At 45.7% G+C, this 22,451-nt stretch overlaps 1 protein-coding gene across 3 annotated transcripts in view; it reads right to left on the bottom strand.

Moving 5' to 3' along the window:
- Nucleotides 1–22,451, bottom strand: part of FGF12 (fibroblast growth factor 12) — a 294,978-nt gene that overhangs the window by 116,569 nt on the left and 155,958 nt on the right. The window contains exon 1 of one of the 3 annotated variants that reach the window (XM_042460902.1): nt 13,889–14,122. The exons of the other annotated variants lie outside the window; for them this stretch is intronic. Coding sequence (XP_042316836.1) covers nt 13,889–14,087 — 199 coding nt within the window. The 5' untranslated portion in view covers nt 14,088–14,122. Of the gene's footprint in view, nt 1–13,888; nt 14,123–22,451 lie in introns of those variants that run through there. 3 annotated transcript variants of the gene reach the window in all.

The following is a 22,451-nucleotide window of genomic DNA, read 5'->3' as shown; positions in this document are numbered from 1 at the left end:
TGGAGTAGTTTTAACCTACACTACACAAATAATGCAGTTTGACACCACATTAACTGCCATGGCTCCATCCTATAGAATCCTGGGATTTGTAACACCAGAGAAAGCTAAATATCGCACCAAACTACAAATCCCAGGATTCTGAAGGATAGAGTTACAGCGGCTAAAGCAGTGTCAAACTGCATTAATTCTGCTGTGCAGATCCGACTCAACAAGGTAATGTAAACCATTTTTCAAGCAGGAACACAACAGCTGCGGCAGTGAGTGCAAATGCAAGGTACAAACCAAACTGGTTTTTGCAGCAAGGGAAGCATCCCTTTGAAAGACGTTCCTGAGACTCATGTTGTTGGCTCGTGTGCCGCTGGAATTTCCTTCTGGAAGAAGAACGTTTCTCGAATGATTTATTTGGTCTGGATCCAGCTAACAGTCATCACTCAGATCTTGGACCAGCCCGACACCTTTTGGGAAAACAGCTGAGTTGTCATTTGCTTTAAAGCTATGATCCAGAGCTAGACTGCCCTGGGACTCTTTGTGTTTTCTTTGCCAGCCCTTTGGCTTCCTCACCTGACTTCCAACATTAGTCTTAGAATAATAGAATCATAGAATTGGAAGAGAGCTTTGAGGGCCACCCAGTCCAACCCCCATTCACCATGCAAGAAGACACCATCAAAGCATTCCCTGTGACAGAGAGACATCCAGCTTCTGCTTAAGAACCTCCAGAAAAAGAGACTCCACCACTCTCCAATGCAGCACCTTCCACTGTTAAACAGCTCTTACCCTCAGGAGGTTCTTCCTAATGTTGAGATGGAACCTCTTTTCCTTTAGCTTGAACCCATTACTCCATGTGCTAGTCTCTGGAGCAGCAGGACACAAGCATTCTCCATCCTCAATATGACATCCCTCCAAATATTTAAACATGGCTATCATATCACCTTCTCTTCACCAGGTTAAAAATACCTTCCTAAAGATACCTCCCCAAGCTGCTCCTCATAGAGTTTGGTGGTTTCAGACCTTCTACCATTTTGGGCAACCTCCTCTGGACACACAGCTTCTTCACATCCTTTCTGAATTGTGGTACCCAGAACTGGGCACAGTATTATTCCAGGTGAGGGCTGAACAAAGCAGAATGCAGCGGCACTATTGCACCCATGGACCTAGACAATTTACTTCCACTGATGCAGCCTAGAATCACATTGGAATGTATCATGTAATCCTTTTCCAAAAGGGTCTAACGTCCTGCTCCAAAAGACCCACTTTCACCCCTCTGAGCAATGCCAAGGAACATACTTGCTATGAGAAAGTCATTTTGAATCTTCACTCATGTTGAATGTTTATAACAAAGGGACTGTCATTTAAGCAATTTCATGATTTCGCTTGTAAATCAGGGAGGAAGGTCCCCTTCTCATCAATATGTTAAACCAAAAGACAAAGACAGGTGTGTGAGGGACAAACTATCACCTATTGCCAAGGCAAGAGCCTGTGTGGTATAGTGGTTTGAGTGTTGGACTACAACTCTGGAGGCTAGGGTTCAATTCCCACTCAGCCATGAAACCCACTAGGTGACCTTGGAGGTTTCTCTAGGTGCCATTTAATTTAATTTAATTTCAACAACTCCAAAAATGCTGCCACCAGCAATTGCTGTGCAAGCTGTTCTGACTGTCTCAGTTTGGAAAGGACAGTTCTGATTAATCACCTGCTGTCCCACCTTTTGCAGTTCCTTTTAAAAAGTCCTAGTTTCTTTCTCCTCCACCTCCCACTTTCTCCCTTCATCCTCAGCTTCTTTTCATTGCTGCAAACTGAAGGCCTGAACAGACAGGCCAAAATAAAGCTGCTTCAGGTCACTTTGGAGGTATGCTATTTATATGACACATGCATCTTAAGAGGCCAGAAGATGAGCAAAGCTGTGCTCCAGTCGTTAGGACTGGAGCATGGCTTTGACACTACATCTGGCCTCTTAGGACACATGCATCATTTAAATAGCATACTTTCAAAGTGATCTGAAGCAGCTTTATTTTGGCCTGTCTGTTCAGGTCCTGAATTCAAAGGCAAAAGGAGTTTGTACTCAATTAACTCAGCAGGAGAAAGAGCAGAAGAGGGTTTGCAAGCAAAAGCAAACTGCTGCAGCCTCTCTTAGTTTATCTGTGCCTCCTCATTGTTATCTTGACCACACTCTGATGTTGTTTGGCCACATGTCTTGGTTTTCGTCTGGGAAATGTTGCAGGGTATGCTGTTCTAGGAAGGATGGTACAGAAATCAGTCAACCAATCCTTCAGTCAATTTCCATGCCATTCTTCCCTGAACAGCTCTCATAGGCATAACTGTATGTGTGTGCGTGTGTGCGCGTGCACACTATTACTGGAGCTAATCCAGGCCCCCAGATGCCTTTTCTCTAGCCTTGCAAATCCCATGCTATTCATCCCATGAATGGCCATGGATTTCTGAGCTCAAAAAATGATTCTGCAGTATCCGAGTTTGTTTTTAAGCCATATCTCCACACAGCAGGGTTGTCTTGAAGACGTGGAAGCATGGGGCATCCCTCTTTCAGTCAACAAGAAAGAACAAGAGAAGGAAAGAAAGATATTTTGCAATTCACTTTGTTGGAGGTTGAGCATGCTAGAACTTGCCAACTGTTGGGCTTAAAAGGGGGGGGGGGGGCAGGGTAGAGCTTTGCTGGGCTGCGGGGGGGGGGGGGGGTTGAATGGGGAGTTTTGCTGGACTGATTCAGAGAGATGCAGCTTTTCCAATCCTCTTCATGCACTTTCTGCTAGACCTTCAGATGCAGAACGGTGCTCTGCAATTTACCAAGGGCTGCTGGTGCCCACTTTTGTAGCAGCAAAACTAGGAAGATTGGGGGGGGGGGCGCTGATGCACCGTGCATTGTCCCTCCATGCAAATGATTCACGCAAACCCTAAATCCAGTTGATCTTCCAGCTAGACATTATATGTCTATCTCTTGTGTCAAAATCCAGACCCAAAGAGAGTTTTAAGTTGAAAATATATTAACATTACAGTCATACTTCAATTAACAAAACCTGCAACAGTGAAGATCCTTTCCTCAAAGTCTTTATAAGCCTTCCCAGCCCTTTTTTCCTTCTTGGCATTGTACAACAGGAAGATTTTTAGCAGCATTGGTATTGGGAGGGTGGTGAAGGTGGAACACAGATGTTCAGTGTCAGGCTGTAGCACTGTGTCTACAATATAAATATAAAGGTTGGCCTGGGGAAGAGCCAAATTCTAATCCAATCCGACTGCAGCTGGTCTACAGCCGGCAAGTTAAGCAACATCTGCCTCCAGAGTCCCTTTCTGAGCATGGCTGAACCGCAGCAGAAAACAGAAAGGGAGATGTCACAGAGAAGATGGGACAAGCTTTGTTTCTGCTGCTCCAAAAGACCAGAAGATGAACCAAAGGAGTTGAATTATAAGAAAAGAGATTCCTCCTGAATATTAGGAAGAACTTTACTATAAGAGTGATTCTTTAGCTTGGAAGAGAGAAGATGGAGGGGTGATATGATATTAAATATTTGAAAGTATGTCATGCAGAAGGTAGACTGAGCTTCTTTTCTGCTGCTCCAGAGATCAGAACCAATGGATTCAAATTAAAAGAAAGGAGATTCCACCTAAATGTTAGAAAGAACTTCTGTACTGTAAGAGTGCATTTTAAACAAAGGTTGGATGGGCCTCTTTTGGGACTGCCTTAATTGTGTATTCCTGCATGGCAAGGGGTTGGTTTAATTGTGTGTTCCTGCATGGCAAAGGACTAGGTGGCCCCTTTCAAATGAGATGGATTCAAATCCAAATTCGAATTAAATGGATTCTAACTAAAGGAAGAGAAATTCCACTTAAATGTTAGGAAGAAATTACTGACCATCAGAGATACTTGAGACTGAAAAGGAATCTCTGAGAAGGCAGTGGACTCTTTTGTTGGAGGTCCTTAAGCCAAGGTTTTATGGCCATTTTTGGGGGGTGTATACTTCTTCACTGCAGGGGGCTGGATTAGATGACCCCTTGGGTCCCTTCCAACTCTTTGATTCTATGATTCCTGCTCCAAGCTGTCATGCAGTCTGTCTCGGAGTCTACATGGAAATTCTTGAATAGTTTTGGCTGGTGACGCTGCATGTTGGAAAAGGGCCAGGCAAGTTTGCTAGGCTACAAGGCTGACACTTCTGAGCTTGAAAGAAGGAGCCAGGAATTTAAAAAGGCACCAGACCAGTTTGAAGTGATGTGCCACCATGTTCCTTTGCTCTCCTTGTATTAGGAAGTCAGAGGTTGGCTAACCTCTACAGAATGACAGAACAGAAGAACCGGGAGAGATCCCAAGGGCCATCTATTCCACACCCCTGCTGCTAATCCAGGAAATCCCCAGCTAAAGCATTCTGGACAGGTATTTACTACTTCAATGATATAAAATATTATAGCAATAGCAAGAACATTTCTATACCACCTATCAGTGAACTCAACACTCCCTAAGTGGTTTACAATGTGTACGCCAATTGCCCCACAAGCTGGGTACACATTTTACAGATTTACGAAAGGATGGAAGGCCGAATCGACCTTGGAGCCCTGTCTGGGATTGAACTCACAACCTTGTGGCTGCAGTACTGGCATTAAACCACTGCACAATATTAGAATATAATACTAAAAATGCAATAGTACAATATAAATTGCAATGTAAAAAAGCTAGAGGTGACCACATAAGCTCTGCTTAAAGACCTCCAAATAAAGCAGTCTCTTCCACTGTCTAAAAAAACCTCTTCCAGTGAAGAGCTTCTGTAAATTAATGTTGTAGTTGGAATTTTTAAAAATTATCTCTGTCCCATACAATCCTGAGATGTGTAGTTTAGTACTCAAGATTCTCTAGTAGATTCCCTTGATCTACAGCACTGAAGCTCTCTGACAGACAATTTTAAATATATCTACTAATTACAAATTGTAGGATTCCACAGGATAGAGTCATTGTGGTTAATAAAGCAATACCGAAGCACTATCATTATGTGGCATAGATATTCTTCCCCAACTCAGAAATGGCCAATGTTGTGATTTGCAGCTGATTTTCAACAGCAAATTACATTTCTACTGTGGAAAAATAAACCCTCACCCTAACCCAAACTGACCTCAATCTCAGGATGCATCTGCACTACAGGATTGATACATTTGGCACCACATTAACTGTCATAGTTCCATGATGTGGAATCCTGGGATTTGTAGTTTGTTGTGACACCAGAGCACTCCGTGAGAGAAGGCTAAATATCTCACAAAACTACAAATCCCAGGATTTCATAGCACTGAGCCAAGGCAGTTAAAGCAGAGTCAAGCTGCATTAATCCTGCAGTGCTGATGCAGCCTTAGTTGCCTACCACCAGCCAAAAGGGTGAGGTGCTCACAAACCCATCAAGTCCAGAAACATGTGTTTCACATTATCCTTGCTCCTCCAAAAAAGAGGAAATTGACTGGGTTGGGAAGCTTTTGCATGCTGTTTTGTAATGTCTTTCAGGGGAACACAACCTAACTCAGGTTTCCCTGTCTTGAGTAGGAGGAGGGAATGGGGCATAAGCAACATTGTTTGCATATATGTTAAAATAATTTAATAAAGATATTTTTTTAAAAAAAATCAAAGGAAGCCAAACTATGTGCCTTAGAGAGAAAGAAAGAGCGACCCCTCTCCCACTGCCAGCAAATTAACCAGAGGATGGAAGAAGGGGTGAATCTTCACCATAGAATTAATGGAGTTTGACACCATTTTAACTGCAATGGCTCAATGCTATGGAAGCCTAGGATTTCTATTTTGGCAAGGCACCAGCACTCTTTGACAACAAAGGCTAAAGTCCTTGTGAAACTACAAATTCCAGGATTCCACAGGATGGAGCTACAGCACTTAAACTGGTGTCAAACTGGATTATTTCTACAGAGTAGATGCACTCAGGATCCTCCTTGAACCCAAGTGATGTACTGCACTAAATCACCCTCAATTTGCATTAAAAATGTAATTCCAGAGCTCATAGAGAAGCTGGTTTTGTGACCATGCTGGCTGCAGATCCTAGGATCAGTAGTCCAAAAATACCTTGCTCTGAGCTCAGATCATGTCACTACTTCCTAATAATAAATAATAATAAAATTTTTATTTATATCCCGCCCTTCCATCGATCAGGGCTGCACCATAACTATATAACTCATACACCCATGCACACACACACACACACACACACACACATATATAACTGTATAACTCCTCAAATACACACACATGGAGTCTCCTTCTTTGGAGGACTTTAAAGAAAGGCTGGGTGGTCATCTGTCATGGGAAGGGCTTGGATTGTGTCTTTTTGCATGGCAGAATGGAGCTGGGCTGGATTGCCTTTGGGGATCTCTTCCAAGTCTAGGATTCTATACACACACAAAATCTACACAGGAGGTGGCTCTTTTCAAGCTGAAATTATAACACCGTCCCTCAGATTGCTTCTGCTATCACTTAGGATGGATGGAGCAAGCCCTACACATAAGTAATGCTTGCTCCTCAAAAACCATCTCTCAGGAAGCATGTAAGAAATTACAATTAGGAATTAAAGATTTGTACTGCTGGAAAGGTCCCAGGGGTCATCTATTCCAACCCGCTGCCACATGGGAATCTACCACTAAAAACATCCCTGCAAGGTGGCCATCCAAGGATCTCACAGCAAATGTTTCACAGCCTTGCAAGAAAATGTGAAGCACACAATCCAAGGAGACACAATCGGTCCTTCCAGGCTGGCAGCATGCAAAATAGTTTTTGGCCAAATGTGAGGGAAGATTCAATCTCATCATTGATAAGAAAGGGTGTTGGAACACACTGGGATTTGCAACTAAAAAAATGAGCAGCCTCTACAAGGATTTGGGGGTTTGTTTCAGTTTTTGGGAGGGGTGAATGTGTTTGTTTGTTTATTTTTTGCATCTGAGGACTTTTGGCAAAAAATATGTTCACAAAAACCATTGGGGTTCTCTTTATAAAACCCAAATCTTAATACCTTGTACAGAAAACAGTGAGTTCTGCACAAAATGCACCGTTTTGAGCAAAATACACTGGATTTGTATTTGAAGCCTCAAAATGTAGGGGGGGAATCACTGAAAAAATAGGGAACAATAGGAAATTCTTTATTCTGGCATGAGAATCTGAAACAATGGAAGATTGAAATCTCTTGTGTTTACATGCAGGGAATGTGTTCTCATATTCCACCTACACAGTGGACACATGCTGTCTTTCAGTTACATAATAAATCATTATTAAGCCCTGTAATAACCATTTTAAAAAAATTAGTTCATTTTAGTCACTTCCAAATTGCAGCAGCAGATCCAGCAAAATGTTCTGGATAAACCCTTTTCTGACTCTTAAGCCAACGCATGTTCAAGACAAAGTTTAGCACCAGAGTTTGACCTAGGGTTCATCTACACTGTAAAAATAATGCACCTTAACATCACTTTAAGCACTGCAGCTTCATCTTATGGAATCCTGGGACTTGTCTTTTTACAAGGTCTTTGACCCTTCTCTGCCTAAGATTGCTGGTGTCTCTTAAAATGACAAACCCCAGGTTTCTGTAGGATGAAGCCATGGCAGTTAAAGTGGTGCCAAATTGCATTATTGCTGCAGTGTATATGCACCTATTTAAGAACCTCTTTCCTCCTGAGGAACAGCCAATGTGGTCCACCTATGAGTGCAAAAGATTCCACATGCTGCTACATGTGAGGAGACTCTTCATTGCTGCAATGAGCATAACCCTAGCAATTTATCCAGGTTGGCTTCAATGGGTGCAACCACACATCCACGGCTTAGCAGGAGATGCAAATGGGTGCTAGCATAGCAAAAAGTCTACTCTATCAATGCAAGAGCAGGGGGTTGCAGATGAACCACATTAGCCAGCGTCACTAAACAGTTCTGGCTTGTATTCAAGAGATCTGGGGGGGGGGGGGGAGACACATGAAACAGCTTTCTGGCTCCAGGCAGTTCCTTTGAAAAATCTGAAATCTGGAGCATCAAACACAAGTGGATGGAGCAGGAATATGTGGGGCAGGGGAAAGACTAGGGAAAGCTCCTAAAACCAGCCCAACTATTTCACTACTCCTTGCTGACGGGTTCAAGTACCAGAGCTGGTGGCTCTGGATTTAGCAAGAAAATAGGACTTAAGTGCAGAGATGAACTGGCTGCTACACACAAAGTCCAGAAAAGAGATTTCTGAAGCCTGTGCTAAGTAATCAACTCCTTAAGCTTTGTGAAGTTGAAGGCTTTCATGGCCGGTATCCATAGGTTTTTTAGGGTTTTTTGGGCTGTGTGGCCATGTTCTAGAAGAATTTCTTCCTGACGTTTCTCCAGCATCTGTGGCTGACATCTTCAGAGAAACGCCAGGAAGAAACTCTTCTAGAACATGGCCACACAGCCCGAAATACCCACAAAAAATCCTTAAGCTTTGTCCAATGGTGGTGGATGGTTCCCTTGTCAGCCAGGCATTGAATCCAATGCAAGCTTTAGCAAGCTTGAAAAGAGCTCTCCGTGGTGCTGAATCTATTTAGGCTTAAGGGTATACTGTAGACAAACTGGAATTTGACACCACTTTAAGTGGTCTAGCTCCATCCAGCATGGTGTCATGGTAGGAGCATCATGTGATGACTCTGGAGACCAGGGTTGAATGCCCACTCAGCCACGAAAATGCACTGGGTGACCTTGGGCAAGTCACACTCTCCCAGCCTCTGAGGATGGCAGTGGCAAACCCCCTCTGAAGAAACATGACAAGAAAACCCCACGATAGGTTTGCTTTAAGGTGGCCATAAGTTGGAAATGACTTGAAGGCACACAACAACAACAACAGCAACAACAACAAGACCATCCTATGGAATCCTGGGATTTGTAGCTTTAGAAGGTCTTTCTCCTTCTCTGCCCAAAGAGCGCTGGTGTTTCACTAAACTACAAATCCCTGGATTCTGTTGGATGAAGCCGTGGCAGTTAAAGTGGTGTGAAACTACATTATTTCTACCGTGTAAATCAATGGTTCCCAAACTTTGGTCTTCCAGATGTTTTGGATTTCAGTTCCCAGAATTCTTGACTGTTGTCTAAGCTGCCTGGGGCTTCTGGAACCTAAAGTCCAAAACACCTGGAGGACTAACATTTGTGTATCACTGGTGTAGATGGAACCTTAGAGAGCTCTTGTTCTTTTGTTCTTGTGTTCCAAGTTGTTTGTGACTTACAGCAACCTTGAGCAGAAACAACACAGGATTTTCTCAGCACGATTTGCTCAGAGGAAGGTTGACTTTTAAATTCCTACATGGTTTGGTTCCAGATCGCCTCCTCCCGTATATGCCAGCCCCTACACCCAGGTTCTCTGGAGGACATTTACTCCAGTCAGCCAGGAGTTGGCCAGAGGATGTTTTCTACAGCTGCCCCTAGACTGGAATGACCTGCCGGAAGACATTCGACAACTGAATATATGCTGTCCAAATTTAAAACAGCATTGAAGACTGATCTCTTCTGGAAGTCCTGCCCAGATGACTTTTTAAAACTGTAAATTTTAAAACAATTCATTTTAAACATAGATTGTTTTAATAATATGTGTCTTGTTTTTTTCTTTAAGACTGATGTATTTTTAACTGATGTTGTGTTCTTAACTGATGCAAATATGTTGGTCTGTTGCTGTTCCCTGCCTTGAGCCATGGGAGAGGCAGGTAAGAAGAAATAATAATAATAATAATAACCACAGTACAAATGTTCCTAATGGCACAACATCCCTGTCTGATCTTCGAAGCTAAGCTGGGTTAACCCTAATTAATACTGGAATGGGAGACCACCAACAAACATGTAGTGCTGTAGGCTATATTTCAGAGGAAGAAAAAGGATTCCTTGCCTTAAAAAACCCTAGGAATTAAATTGACAGGCAGCTAGAAAGCACATGCACAAACACTCACACACAACTATTTCCTAAGTCCTTAGCTGTGGCCACGTAGTACCACTTAATCCACCAGACCTACCATTATGTTGACTCACCATTCAACCACTGAATGAACGGCTCAACTTTAGTTAAATTTAACTAACAAGACTCCAGCTATGCAGTTGCAAATTCTTGGGTGGTGCCTAACTCTCCATGAGAGCCAGCATGGTGTAGTGGTTTGAGCATTGGACTATGACTCTGGAGACTAGGGTTCAAATCCAAGCTTGGCCATGAAAACCCACTGGGTGACCTTAGGCAAGTCACATTCTCTCAGCCCCAAAGGATGGCCAAGGCAAACTTCCTCTGAAGGAACTTGCCAAGAAACCCCATGACAGGTTTGCGTTAGAGTCACTATAAATCAGAAATGACTTGAAGGCACACAACAACAACAGCTCAGCTCTCTATCCATGCTGTCAACATCCCATTTGATGTACTAAGGTTGCAGAGACAGCACTTTTGCCTTACTCTCCATGGCTCTACCGCTTGTGCAAGGTCAATATTCAGCAGATGGGTGGTGCAGCACACTATTGTGCAACTACACAGATGTACATTTACACCACAAAAGCATGGCATAGATTCTCAGCCAAGAGAGGTTCTTAGAGTGGGGTGTCCTCAAGACTGCTTCCCAGGGGTCAGCTACTGCTTCCTTAGCATGCCTGCCCCAAATCTTTGTTCTCAGAAATGTGGCAGTTGCAAGAGAAGCATTTTTGCTCCTCTCAAAGCCCATTTGGGCAGGAATTAATTCTTTGTAACCACACTGTGTAAAACCAGCAAAAAGAAAAGGGCACTTATAGTTTTTTGTGGGTTTTTCGGGTTACGTGACCATGTTCTAGAAGTGTTTGTTTCTGACGTTTCGCCAGCCACAGATGCTGGCGAAAGGTCAGAAACAAACTCTTCTAAAACATGGCCACGTAGCCCAAAAAACCCACAAAAAACTATGGATGCTGGCCATGAAATCTTTCAACTTCACAGAAGAGCACTTGCTAGGAATGAATGCAATCTCAAAATTAAACAGGTATTAGGTAGGAGGACAGATCTGGAAAATTTTGCACAACTGCACCAAAAAAAGCAGAGGCGGGGGAGTCTTCCCAGGTTTTCTTACAGGCCTCCGGGCATGAATTATCTTTATTGGGATCATAGAATCATAGGAATCCTATAGCTGAAGGGCCATTTACTCCCACCCCATTCTGCCATGAAGGAAAACACCATCCAAGCACTCCTTGTGACAGATGACCACCCAGACTCTGCTTAAAAACCTCCAAAGAAGGAGACCTGGGATCCCAAGCAGAGAACTGGAGTTATTAACAAACCCAAATGATTTCAACTGAATCTGCCCATATCCATGGTTTTCAGTTATCTTAAATGGCTTTTAACTGATTTTAAGCACCTTGCTCAAACTAATTAAAGTCTACGTTCAAAGACTTTTCATCTGTTTCAGTGATTCTTAATATTTTATACTATCTAAATCGATTTTATTGTATGCCACCCTGAGATCCTTGCAGATATGGAATGCTATATTATACTATTGATATCCATAAGAATATCAACAAAATGAACAATGAGAATAGCTACCAACATGATATGACATCAGTCCACACCACCCTTTTTAAGATTGCAGTGGGCAACACCCAACAGCATACAAGTGCACTTCTACCTCGCTTTCTCCGCTACATCCCAAGAAACTGTTCCACTGACAGTATTCATTCCACTGGTGGACACACATCACTGCATGTTTTATGCTACCAGCTTCTCAGAATGGTGCATGGATGGATTTAACCACCTTCTTGTAAAAAGCACACCCATTTTACAGATGGAGAACAAGATCAATGAGGGACTTGCCCAAGGCCACAAAGTGAGTCAGTTTCTTCAGCTGTACTCTGAACTGAGAAAAAACCCTTACTCCCAAGAAACACCACCTCTGTTCAGTAGGCCATTTTTATCCTCTCACCTCCCTGTGTTGTTGTTGTGTGCCTGTAAGTCATTTCCCCTCCCTGTTGTTTTTGCTGTTGCCGTGTGCCTTCACCGACTTCCCTACCAACTGTACAATCCTGTCCAACATAGGACATTGCCAATTCAAAGGTTAAAACACTGCTAGAAATATAAATGTATGCTCAAAATGGAGGACATTTTGGAATTTCTCCTGGACAGAAGGTTGAAATGGAGGGCAGGTCCTGGAAAATGAGGGCGTCTAGTCACCCTGGATGCACACTTATTCCATAGAATAGCCTTGCAGTAGGCTACGGTGAACATCACCAACCAGAACTACCCAGCGTCTCGACTGTTGCACTACGCTGCTGGATAGTAGATTATTGTGGCTAAAATAAGTCCTCCTTAGATTTGAGCCATGCAACTTTGAAAGCCCCCACCTTATTCAGATATATTGTCTTGCAGGGAGAGAGAAAAGGAAGGCAGAAGCATTTTTAAAGGTGTCCCAAAGGCCTTGCCGAAGCTCTGTAATGCTGGAATTTGGTGTCCTGACACTAAGTTCCAGGGTCAAAATCATGGCTGGTTTTGCATTACACATCGCTCTGGCTTTACCACTTGACTTGCATTCAACAGAGAACAACAACAAAGCCCCAAACCCACAACTAAGTGCAAGCTGCATTTGGACATTTGATTTTGGGGATGGGCCCTGATCCAAACATTTTGAAAGAACAGCACAGCTAGGAAATCTTTAACCTGGGTGTATCCATTCCCCAAGCACCCTCAACCCACCTGAGAGTAAAGTGCTGAGAAGGGCTCTGGTGTAACAGTTACACTGGAATAAGGGGGGAGGCTGCAAACTCTTCTTTTCGGCTTGGCTCAGAAAACAAAGCTCTTCCCAAGCCACAACCTTTCTAACAACAGAGGCTGGGGCTGGTGCAGTTTCCCAGTGGAAATCTTCACATGCTCAGAGGCAGAGGATGTGTTTTAGTAATAAAACATCAGCATGTCATAGGGGAACAGATCCACGGCTCATGTGGGCAGCTAGCACACAGAGCCTCCGTGTTTAGCGGCACGATACCTCTGAATACCCACAACTGTGGGGACAAGAAGCAGCCTCAGAGGTACCCCACTTGATATGATGCCTCGATCCAGGAAGCATTTGGGTGCAGCACTGGGTTAAGCGGCCATATCTTGGCCTGAACATGGGGCTGTTCTGAAGCCCAAGGCGCAAACTCAGGGAGAAGAAAAATGCCAGGCCTGAATGATAAGCAGAGCCTCCGGGTTGAAGGGCAGTCTATCCCCCAGTTATCAGCTGCAGAGGGCAGGGATGGGAATAGCAAGAGGCATGGAATCTGTGGGGCTTTCTAGCAGTTAGGAGGGGAGGCAAGGGAAAGGATCTCTGCTGGTAGACATTGATAAATAGATAAATAGTCTAGCAACCAATAGCCAGGGTTGCTGCCCCCAGAAGGTTTTCCGGAGAGGAGGAAGGGAGAGGGAGCAAAGTCTGCCAGCTGGCCCTGAACTTCCAAGTTTAGAAGCAGTCTATCATCCCATTAACAGCCACAAAGGGCTGCAATGCAACCACGGGGCTGCCTGGAAATGAGGGGAGAGGTAGGAAAAGTCTGCCAGATAGCCCTGGCTGATATATGGAACCTCCATGTCTGGGAGCAGTCTACCCCGCGGAACTATCGGTGGAACATCTGTATGGAGATTTCCAGGAGAGAAAAGGAGAACGGCCCAGTCCCTGGACTACCCCTGCTAACCCAGAGATCTGTGCATGCTCAGAGGCCTCTCCTCATCCCTCCTCAGCTGCAAAGGGCTGCAACCATCAAGAGGGGGATAAGAAAATCCTGCCAGTCCCAGGGCTGAGAATAGAGCCTCCATGTCTGGAAGCAATCTACCCCCAGGCTACCAGCTGTGGAGCACTGGGCGGAGAAGGGCCAGGAGGAAACCGCCACCGGACTGACCCATGCTCCCTCTCTCTCTCCCTCCCTCCCTCCTCCTCCTCCTCCTCCGCTGACCTGGCCTCCGCCGGACGTGCCTCTTCCTTCCGCTGCAGAAGCGGACCTTGCTGAAGACGCCGAGGACGTGCCTCTCGCAGAGGGAGCGCCCGTCTTTGCTGGGGCTGGAGCGGCGCTTGGAGGCGGACACGCGGTCGCTGTTGGACTCGCGGGCCTGGCGCTTCTGGCGGATCAGCGAGCTGGCGATGGCCGCCGCCATGGCCCCCTCCTCCGCCGCTAGCCCTCCGCCGCCTCCTCCTCCGCCTCCGCCGCCGCCTCCGCGCCCTCATGGCCCCCGGACCCCCTCGGGCCCCATGGCCAAGGCCCCGCGCCGCCTCCCCCCAGCCCTCGGGCCTCAGGCCGGGGGGAGGAGGGCAGGGCGCCCGCCGAGGTCTCCCGGCGCCTGGCTCCTCCGCAGACGCCGGCCCGGCCCTTCTTCCCCGGCGCCCGGCCCAGACAGGCGAGCGAGGCAGCGGCAAGAGGCTGGGGGCCCCTCCTCAGCAGCCCCGCCCGGCCTCCTCTTCCTGGGAGCAGCGCCGCCGCCTGGCTCCGGGCTTCTGGCGGACGGAGAAGGCGCTCTGGCCCCGGCTCTCAGGCGCCCGGCCCCCGCCCTCGACAGCGGCAGCGCCTCCGGAGACCACGAGGCTGCCGCTCCCGCGCCTTGACCCCCGACCAAGAGCAGCAGCAGCAGCAGCAGGAGGAGGAGCAGCAGGAGGCTCCGGCCAAGGAGGAGGCTGCGGAGGCTGCAGTGGCTGGACAGCGGTGGCCCCCGCGCCTCATCCTCCCGACGCCGACGCCTCAGCTGCGCCGCCCCCCGGCAGCCATCCTCTGCGCCTGGAGGCCCCTGCCTTCCTGCCTTCCTTTTTTCTTTCCTTCCGGCGGAGTCCCCGATCTAACACCTTTTCTTTCCTTCCTTCCTTCCTTTTCTTTTTTCTTCTCTTCTTGCCTTCCTTCCTTGGAGTCCTGTGGTGGCCCCGAAGTGCCCCTTCCTTCTCTCTTGCTTGCTTGCCGGCCTCCCTCCTTCCTTCGCCTCTGGTGCTGGCCCCGATCTGCCTTTTCTCGTTTTCTCTCTTTCTTTTGACTTTCCTCCCTCCCTTCCTTCCTTTCTTTGAGTCCTGTGGTGGCCCTGAACTGCCCCTGTCTTCTCTTGCTTGCTTGCCGGGATCCCTCCTTTCCTCCCTTCCTTCCTTTGGCTCCGGTGGTGGCCCCGATCAGTGCCTTCCTTCCTTCCCGGGGGTCCGAAGGAGCAAGCGGCTCTCTGGCCGGAAGACGAAGCCGAACGAAGCCCCGCTGGGCTGCCGCCCTCCTCGCTGGGCTCCGGATTTGCAGGGCCAAGGCAGCGGGGGTCTTGGGTTCCAGTGTGAGGGAGGAGGCTAGCCCCTCCTCCTCCTCCTCCTCCTCCTTCCTGCTGGGCTCTGGCTGGGCTTGGCCAAAGAGTAGGGAATCCCTTTGGAGCAAAGGCAGAGGGGGGCCTTGGGTTCCAATCCGGAGGAGGCGGCCAGGGACCAGCGGCGGGGCTGGGAGGATGGCAGCCTTCCTCCTCCTGCTGCTGCTGCTGCTGCCTGGGGCTTCTACGCAATCCTACGTGACCCGGGCTTCGGATGAGAGGCGGCGGCGGCGGCAGGGACGGAGGCGAGGGGAGACCCAGGCGGAGGCACTGCGGGAGAGGAGCACGGCTGGCTTTTCCTCCACAACACCCCCCCCAAAAAAAACCCCTTTTTTTGGTTTTGCAGGGGGAAAATCCCAGCAAACGCCTCCTCTGAGCATGTGCAGAAAGACAGGTGGGGGAAACCCCAAATTCCCCCCTCCCCATTACCCACGGGATCCCCTTCAGGGAAGAAGGCACCGCGAAATGGAGGACAGTCCAGAGAAGTGTAGGGCATCATCACAGAAAAGCTCATACAAATGTAAGCTCCTGCTTCTTAGTCAAGTCCAAAATGGAGGGCATCTGGGAATTCCCCCTGGACAGAAGGCTCATGTCCTGGGAAAGTAGGATGTATCTGGTCAGCCTGCCCAAAGGGGGTGGCATTGCCAAAGGTCTCTGGGTGGGTTGTTGTTGCTGTTGTGTGCCTTCAAACCATTTCTGACTTATGGCGACCCCAAGAGAAACCTATCACAGGGTTTCCTTGCAAGGATTGTTCAGAGGGGGTTTGCCCTTGACTTCCTCTGAGGCTGAGAGAGTGAGACCTGCCTAGGATCACCCAGTGAATTTCCACAGCTGAACTGAGATTTGTACCCAGGGCTGCATCCACAGTGGAGAGATAACCTGGTTTGGCACCACTTTAACTGCCCTGGCTCAAGGCTATGGAATTCTGGGAGTTGGAGTTTGTTGTGGGGCCTTCCTTCCTTAAACTCTGCTCTGCTCTGCTCTGGGACCACAACAAACTCCAGCTTCCAGAATTCCATAGCCTTGATCCAGAGCAGATAAAGTGGTGCCAAACCGGGTTATCTCTCCAGTGTAGATGCAGCTCCTATCTCCAGAGTCCCAGTCCAACACTCAAACCACAACATCACACAGACTATTGATCCTCATAAACATCACCATAATAATGATAATAATGGTAATAACAATATTAATAAGTGTTAGTATTGGTTGCAACAAGGACCTGGAGCGATTACAGAAAAGGGTTAAGACAGAGCAGAAAGGCAGGGTTAATTCTGAATATTAAGACAATTTTAAAAATGACCATGGAAGACCCACAAGAACTCATGCTAGATAATGAGAAAAGTGAAATAGCCAATGGGTTCCCATAGCTTGGATCAAATGTTGATAGGAATGGACACTGCAGTCAAGAAATCAGAAAAAGACTAGGCTTGGGAAGGACAGGGATGAAAGAACTGGACAACATCCTAAAGTGGAAAGATATACAGCTGAATACTAACGTGAGGATCATCCAAACCACTGTCTTCCCCATCACCATGGATGGATGTGAGAACTGGGCAGTGAAGAAAGTGGATAAGAAGAAAATTCATTTGAGATGTGGTGCTGGAAAAGAGGACTGAGGATCCCATGGACAGCCAAACAGACAAACAAATGGTTTCTTGAACAGCCTGAAATCTCACTGGAAGTCAAGATGATCAAACTATTAGTCTCAAGATCTCTCTACATACTGACTCCCCAGACCAACACGATTCTATCTTTCAATATGATCAAACTGAGGTTATTGTACTTTGGACACATCTGAAGAATGCACCACTCACTAGAAAAGGCAATAATGCTGGAGAACTAAAAGGAAATAGAAAGGAAGACTGCGTGCCAGATGGATGGACTCTGTTAAGGAGGTCATAGGCTTGGGCCTGCAGGGCCTGAGCAGAGAGGTAGAAGATAGTGGATCTTGAAGACATCTCACTCACAGTCACCATAGGTTGAGGTTGACTCAAAGGCAGCTAACAACAACAACAAGCAGAGCAGATGTGGAGGATAGAGAGTCTTGGAGATGTCTCATGCAAAGGTTCTCCATGAGTCAAGATCAACTCAAAGCCAATTAACAACAAACAAATCTCCCAGGTGTTATCAACTGGAGTTTTGGGTCAACAGGGGATTCTACCTAAGAATCATGGAATCAATGAGGTCTCATTGGATATGTGGCCTGTCCCAAGGAGGGTCGCTTTTTGTAATCATGGGTGATTTCATTCAGAGGTTTTCCCAAGTCCATTTGGACCTCTTCATAGAATCATAGAGTTGGAAGGGCCATCCAGTCCAACCCCATTCTGCCATGCAGGAATACACAATCAAAACACCCCTAACATATGGCCATCCAGTCTCTGTTTAAAAACCTCCAAAGAAGGAGGTTTGTGTTCTGGTCTCTTGAGCAGCAGAAAACAAGCTCACTCCATCGTCTACTAGGAAGTCATTCTTCATTGGGTTTTTTCTCAAAGGAAACATAAACTAATTTTACCAATTTTGTTCTTGATGTAAGAAAGTCTTAGAAAACCACACAGTGTTTGAAGTCTATTCACAATTCATGACTTAAGTCTGTGCAAAATTTGCACCTGGTTGTGTCACACAGAAAATAGCATTTGCCGCACTGGAAGTAATATTTCTACACAGAACAAGCTGTTCCTGTACAGAAACTGCTGCAACTGGAGACTTATTCTGCACAAATTTCACACATGGTGGATTTGAACAGAAAACCTTTCTGCACAGAAAATAAGTATTTCTATGTAGAAAGATATATTTTCTGTGCAGAAAATAGTGTTTCCTCCACAGAAAATACTATTTTCTGTGTAAAACCACATGCGAATTTTGTGCAGAATAGGTCCTGAATGGTGAAGATTATAATCAGTCCAGGATTCCTCTATTCAGAGTTTCTCAGCACTAGAAAAACATGTTTCTTGGCCATGTTCAAATACTCCTTTCTATCCCTATTTTCTATATAACATCCATTCAGGTATTAAATGTATTGCCTCTGATTTCCTTTAGAGATGCCAGGAAAGAATAATTGTCTTTCTGTCTTTCTATATATCTTTATCTGTGGGGCTGCTTCTCCCCCAGCAGTGGTTGGTGGAACCGATGCCAGTCAATCCACCCATGGGTTTAATCCAGGCTTGACAAGTGTTTCCAAAGTGCTGGATCCTTTAGGCTGTTAAGGTTCAGCACTGTGGAAAGCACCTCCAAACCCAGGGTGATTTGTTCCACTGAGACTGCATCCACCAGGTACTTAGAAGCACAGAATCTAGAGCCATCCAGCCCAACCTTTCTGCCATGCAGGAAGACACAATCAAAGCCATCCCTGTGACAGATGGCCAAAAATAGCCAAAGAAGGAGACTCCACTACTTTCCCAGGCAGTGTCTTCTGTCAGGAAGTTCTTCCTAATCTTTAAGTGGAATCTCTTTTTCTCTAGCTTGAATCTGTTGCTTCAGGTTTTCTCTGGAGCTGCAGAAAACAAGCTTGCTCCATCCTCAATATGACACACCTTCAAATATTTAAACATGGCTATCATGTCCCCTCTTAACCTTCTAAACATACACAGGGCTTCCTAAGTTACTTCACACAGACGTTAGTGGTTTCCAGACCTTCCATCATTTTGGTTGCCCTCCTCTGGAAATACTTTAGCTTCTCAATATCCCTCCTGAACTGTGGTGTCCAGAACTGAACAGAGGATTCCAGATGAGGTCTCACCAAAGCAGAATAGAATGGTACTATTACTTCCATCAATCTGGACACTATATTTCCATGCTCCTCTCTTTGAAAACTGATGGCTGATGCCATGAATGGATAAAAGGTGGCTTCCACGCTAACATTGTTCACACCCAACCCATCCAAAGGCTCATAGGTTTAGCCACTGTGAGAACAGCTCAGATTCTCCTCCATCTTCCACATTGTCAAGGATGCTTATTAAGCAGAAATGAGACCCATACTTTATGTTTCATTAATATTCCATCATCTGCAAGGCAGACCCTTCATGCAGGGAGCTGGGTAATTAAAATGTATAGTGTTTAAGCACTCCTGGGTGTCTCAGAGTGGGTGGGAGGTTTTGGAACTAGGCTCAGCTCTCTCCTAAACTCACTGAGTTTCCTCTGCATTTGACTTCAGTTAAGGTGGGAAATGGATATGTCACCTGACAAGCATTTCTACAGGCTTTAGGGGATTGTCGGATAAGGCAAACAAAATTCTGGCCTTGGATTTGAGGATTCTTACATTTGAGAAGTCCAAAGGAATTTGCGTTTAGTCTCCTGCCCCCCACCCTGTCCCCATAGGGCAGGGGTAGGCAACCTGCAGCCCGCGGGCCAGATGCGGCCCGGCGAGGCCTTGGGACCAGCCCCAGCCCAGTCCTGCTGCCGATTGCCGCCGGGGCCTTTGGCCTCTCGCGCGCAGGGGCAATTGTCTATAGAAGTCTCAGAAACATGCATTTATATTTAAAAAATTTTTAAAAATCAGCAAATTTTTTCACGTGTCCTCCACTTTTAAAAAAAAAAGTGTCCACCATTTGAAAATTTTGTCCTACATTTGTCCCGGTTTATTTATTTATTTAAATTTTTTAAAAATTATTTAATTATTTATTTTTTGGCTTTGGCCCCCCAGTTGTCTGAGGGACAGCAACCCGGCCCCCGGCTCAAAAAGGTTGCCTACCCCTGCCATAGGGAGTAGTAATTTTCACCTGGGAAATCAATTCATGTCATATTTTAGTCTGATCCAAGGTACCAGACCTATTTGGGTGTTGAGTTTTGGACCTTGGGTAGCTTCTTATATGTTTAGGCAAAAATCTGGAGCATATCCATTGACACAGGAGCTACCAGCCACCACTGCCCTTGAGCACTCCTCTACGGAAGCCAACCAACCAACCAACCAAAAACAGGGGAAGATAAACATATTTAAACTCAATCAGAAGACACTGCCTGCCTCAAATGCTGAGGAAGAAGCACCATGAATAAAAGAAAAGCATGCATTTATGTGTTCCTCCTCTGCTTTGCCTCTGATAAGGGGGATGTAATATGATTCTCCTAAAGATGTTTGAGAGAGGCAAAATGATGAAATCACTAAAGCCATTTCCCACTGTTTAATAATAAACTCACACTCTTCTTAACAGCATTCCACTCTGTGCCTTGGAGGTTTTTTTGACATACATCTGACTCACTGGAAACTTTGGCTGAGATTCTAAATCATGCTTGCACAGTGTAAATCTAAACAGTGGTTCTGCTGTGGCACCTTCTGCTAAATACCAACATTGTGCAACTGATGGTGTACCTGCCCATGTGCCTCTGCTTCTTGTCCCCTTGTGCCATGAGGAATAATGCACAGGGGCTGTTTCTGCAATCCCAGGGAATCAATGGGAACATTGATGGCACAAGCAAAGAGCTATACAGAAAAGGACAACCAAAATGGTCATAAAAGGACCATCAAATATGTAAGGGAACTTGTTGTTACATTTGCTTTGAGGTTCCCCAGCTGGTACAGAGTATTTTCCAAACGTTCTTCCAACCATCATATGGTCATCTATCCACCCTGGCCTTAGGCAACATCTTTCCTTCCTCCCGCTTTTGTCCCTCATGGAAATTAAAAGTGAACTTGTCACCTCACCACTAGATCCACAAGTTTTGCATTTCAATGGGTATTCATACAGACTCTAAAGGTCCTTCCTGGGCACCAGTTCACTCCATGCATCTGAGGAAGTAAACCAAGTCTATAAAAGCTCCTGCTACTATGTCTTTTGCACAGTTAGTCCCAAAGGTGCATCAAGATCCCTTTGTATACTGTTGCCATTGCTGTTGTTGTTTGCTTTCAAGTTGTTTCCTACTTATGGCAACCTAAGAGAGACTATCATATTTTCTTGATATGATTTACTCAGAGAGGGTGTATCTTAGCCTCCTTCTGAGGCTGAGAGAATGGGGCTTGCCAGAGGTCACCCAGTGGGTTTCCATGGCCAAGTGCAGATTCAAACCCTAGTCTCTAGACAGAGTCCTAGTCCAACACCCAAACCTTTATACCCACATTGGCTCTCAGAAATATGTTCATACCAGCCCCCTTTTCAAACACAGACAATCAGAGAGACAAGGAGAGACAAACCTGTCCCCTATATTAGAAGAAAGGTGGGATATAATTAAATATTATTATTATGAAAGGACTAAAGAGCCAGTCTCTGAGAACATCCCTAGCAGATGGTAAGGGGCCATACATGATGCTGAAGATTATACCACCAAGTTCAGGAGCTTGGCCAGCACTTTTAACATTTGGGTTAAAATGTGGAGTGGATTCACTGACCTTTTGGGACAGGACCTGCCCAGAGGATTCATACCCTGGTCTCCTAGGCCAGCCTTCAAACTACTACACCACATGGGCTCTTACAATGTATTCAGAGGAGGTTTGCCACTGCTTTCCTCTGGAGCTGAGAGTGTGTGACTTGACCAAGGTCACCCATTGGTATTCCATGGCCAGGTATGGGTTCAAAATCTGCCGCTGCCCCCCCCCGCCCCCGGAGTTCTAGTCCAATACTCAAAACACTACACCAAGCTGGTTCAGACATGTCCATTATTTACCTTGATCCATGCAGCTTCTTTTTATCCATGTCTGAGACCATTCAGGAGAAAGATAGGATATAAATTAAAAAGAAAATAAACTCTGCTGCTACAACCTTGGGCTGAATGTGGATGTGCAACATCAGATAATAATGTCCAACTGCTTTTACTGTCCTTCCATTGCCAGTCAAGGGCCTTTTTATTTTGATTCCAGCAGACTTTTAAAATGGCAAGTTTTTAAAGAACAGGCTGAGGGTGCTGCATTGTTCCCAGAGTGGACTACTTTGATTCCTTTTGATATATTTTTCATTTTAAGTGTCATTCTATATCATTTTAATATTGTTGGTAGTTTGGAACCATTTTAATGTTCACTTTTTTGGTATGTTTTAGCTGTATGTTTCTTGTTTTGTTTTTTAATTGTAAGCTGCCTTGAGTTCCAATTTTGGGAGAAAGGAAGGAAGGAAGGGTGGGTGGATGGATGGATGGATGGATGGATGGACTGGAATCCTGTTGGTTAGTCCCAACTAGAATAGACCCATTCAATGAATTATTCATTGGTAAGTCAATAGGTAAATACCATTGATTCAATGAAGCTACTTTACATAGGACTAACAACATAATTCAGGC

The sequence above is a fragment of the Sceloporus undulatus genome, chromosome 3 (assembly GCF_019175285.1).
Source record: "Sceloporus undulatus isolate JIND9_A2432 ecotype Alabama chromosome 3, SceUnd_v1.1, whole genome shotgun sequence".
NCBI classification, from domain to species: Eukaryota; Metazoa; Chordata; class Lepidosauria; order Squamata; family Phrynosomatidae; genus Sceloporus; species Sceloporus undulatus.
Note: the sequence above shows the minus strand (reverse complement) of the source record. Positions and strands in the feature narration are given on the sequence as shown.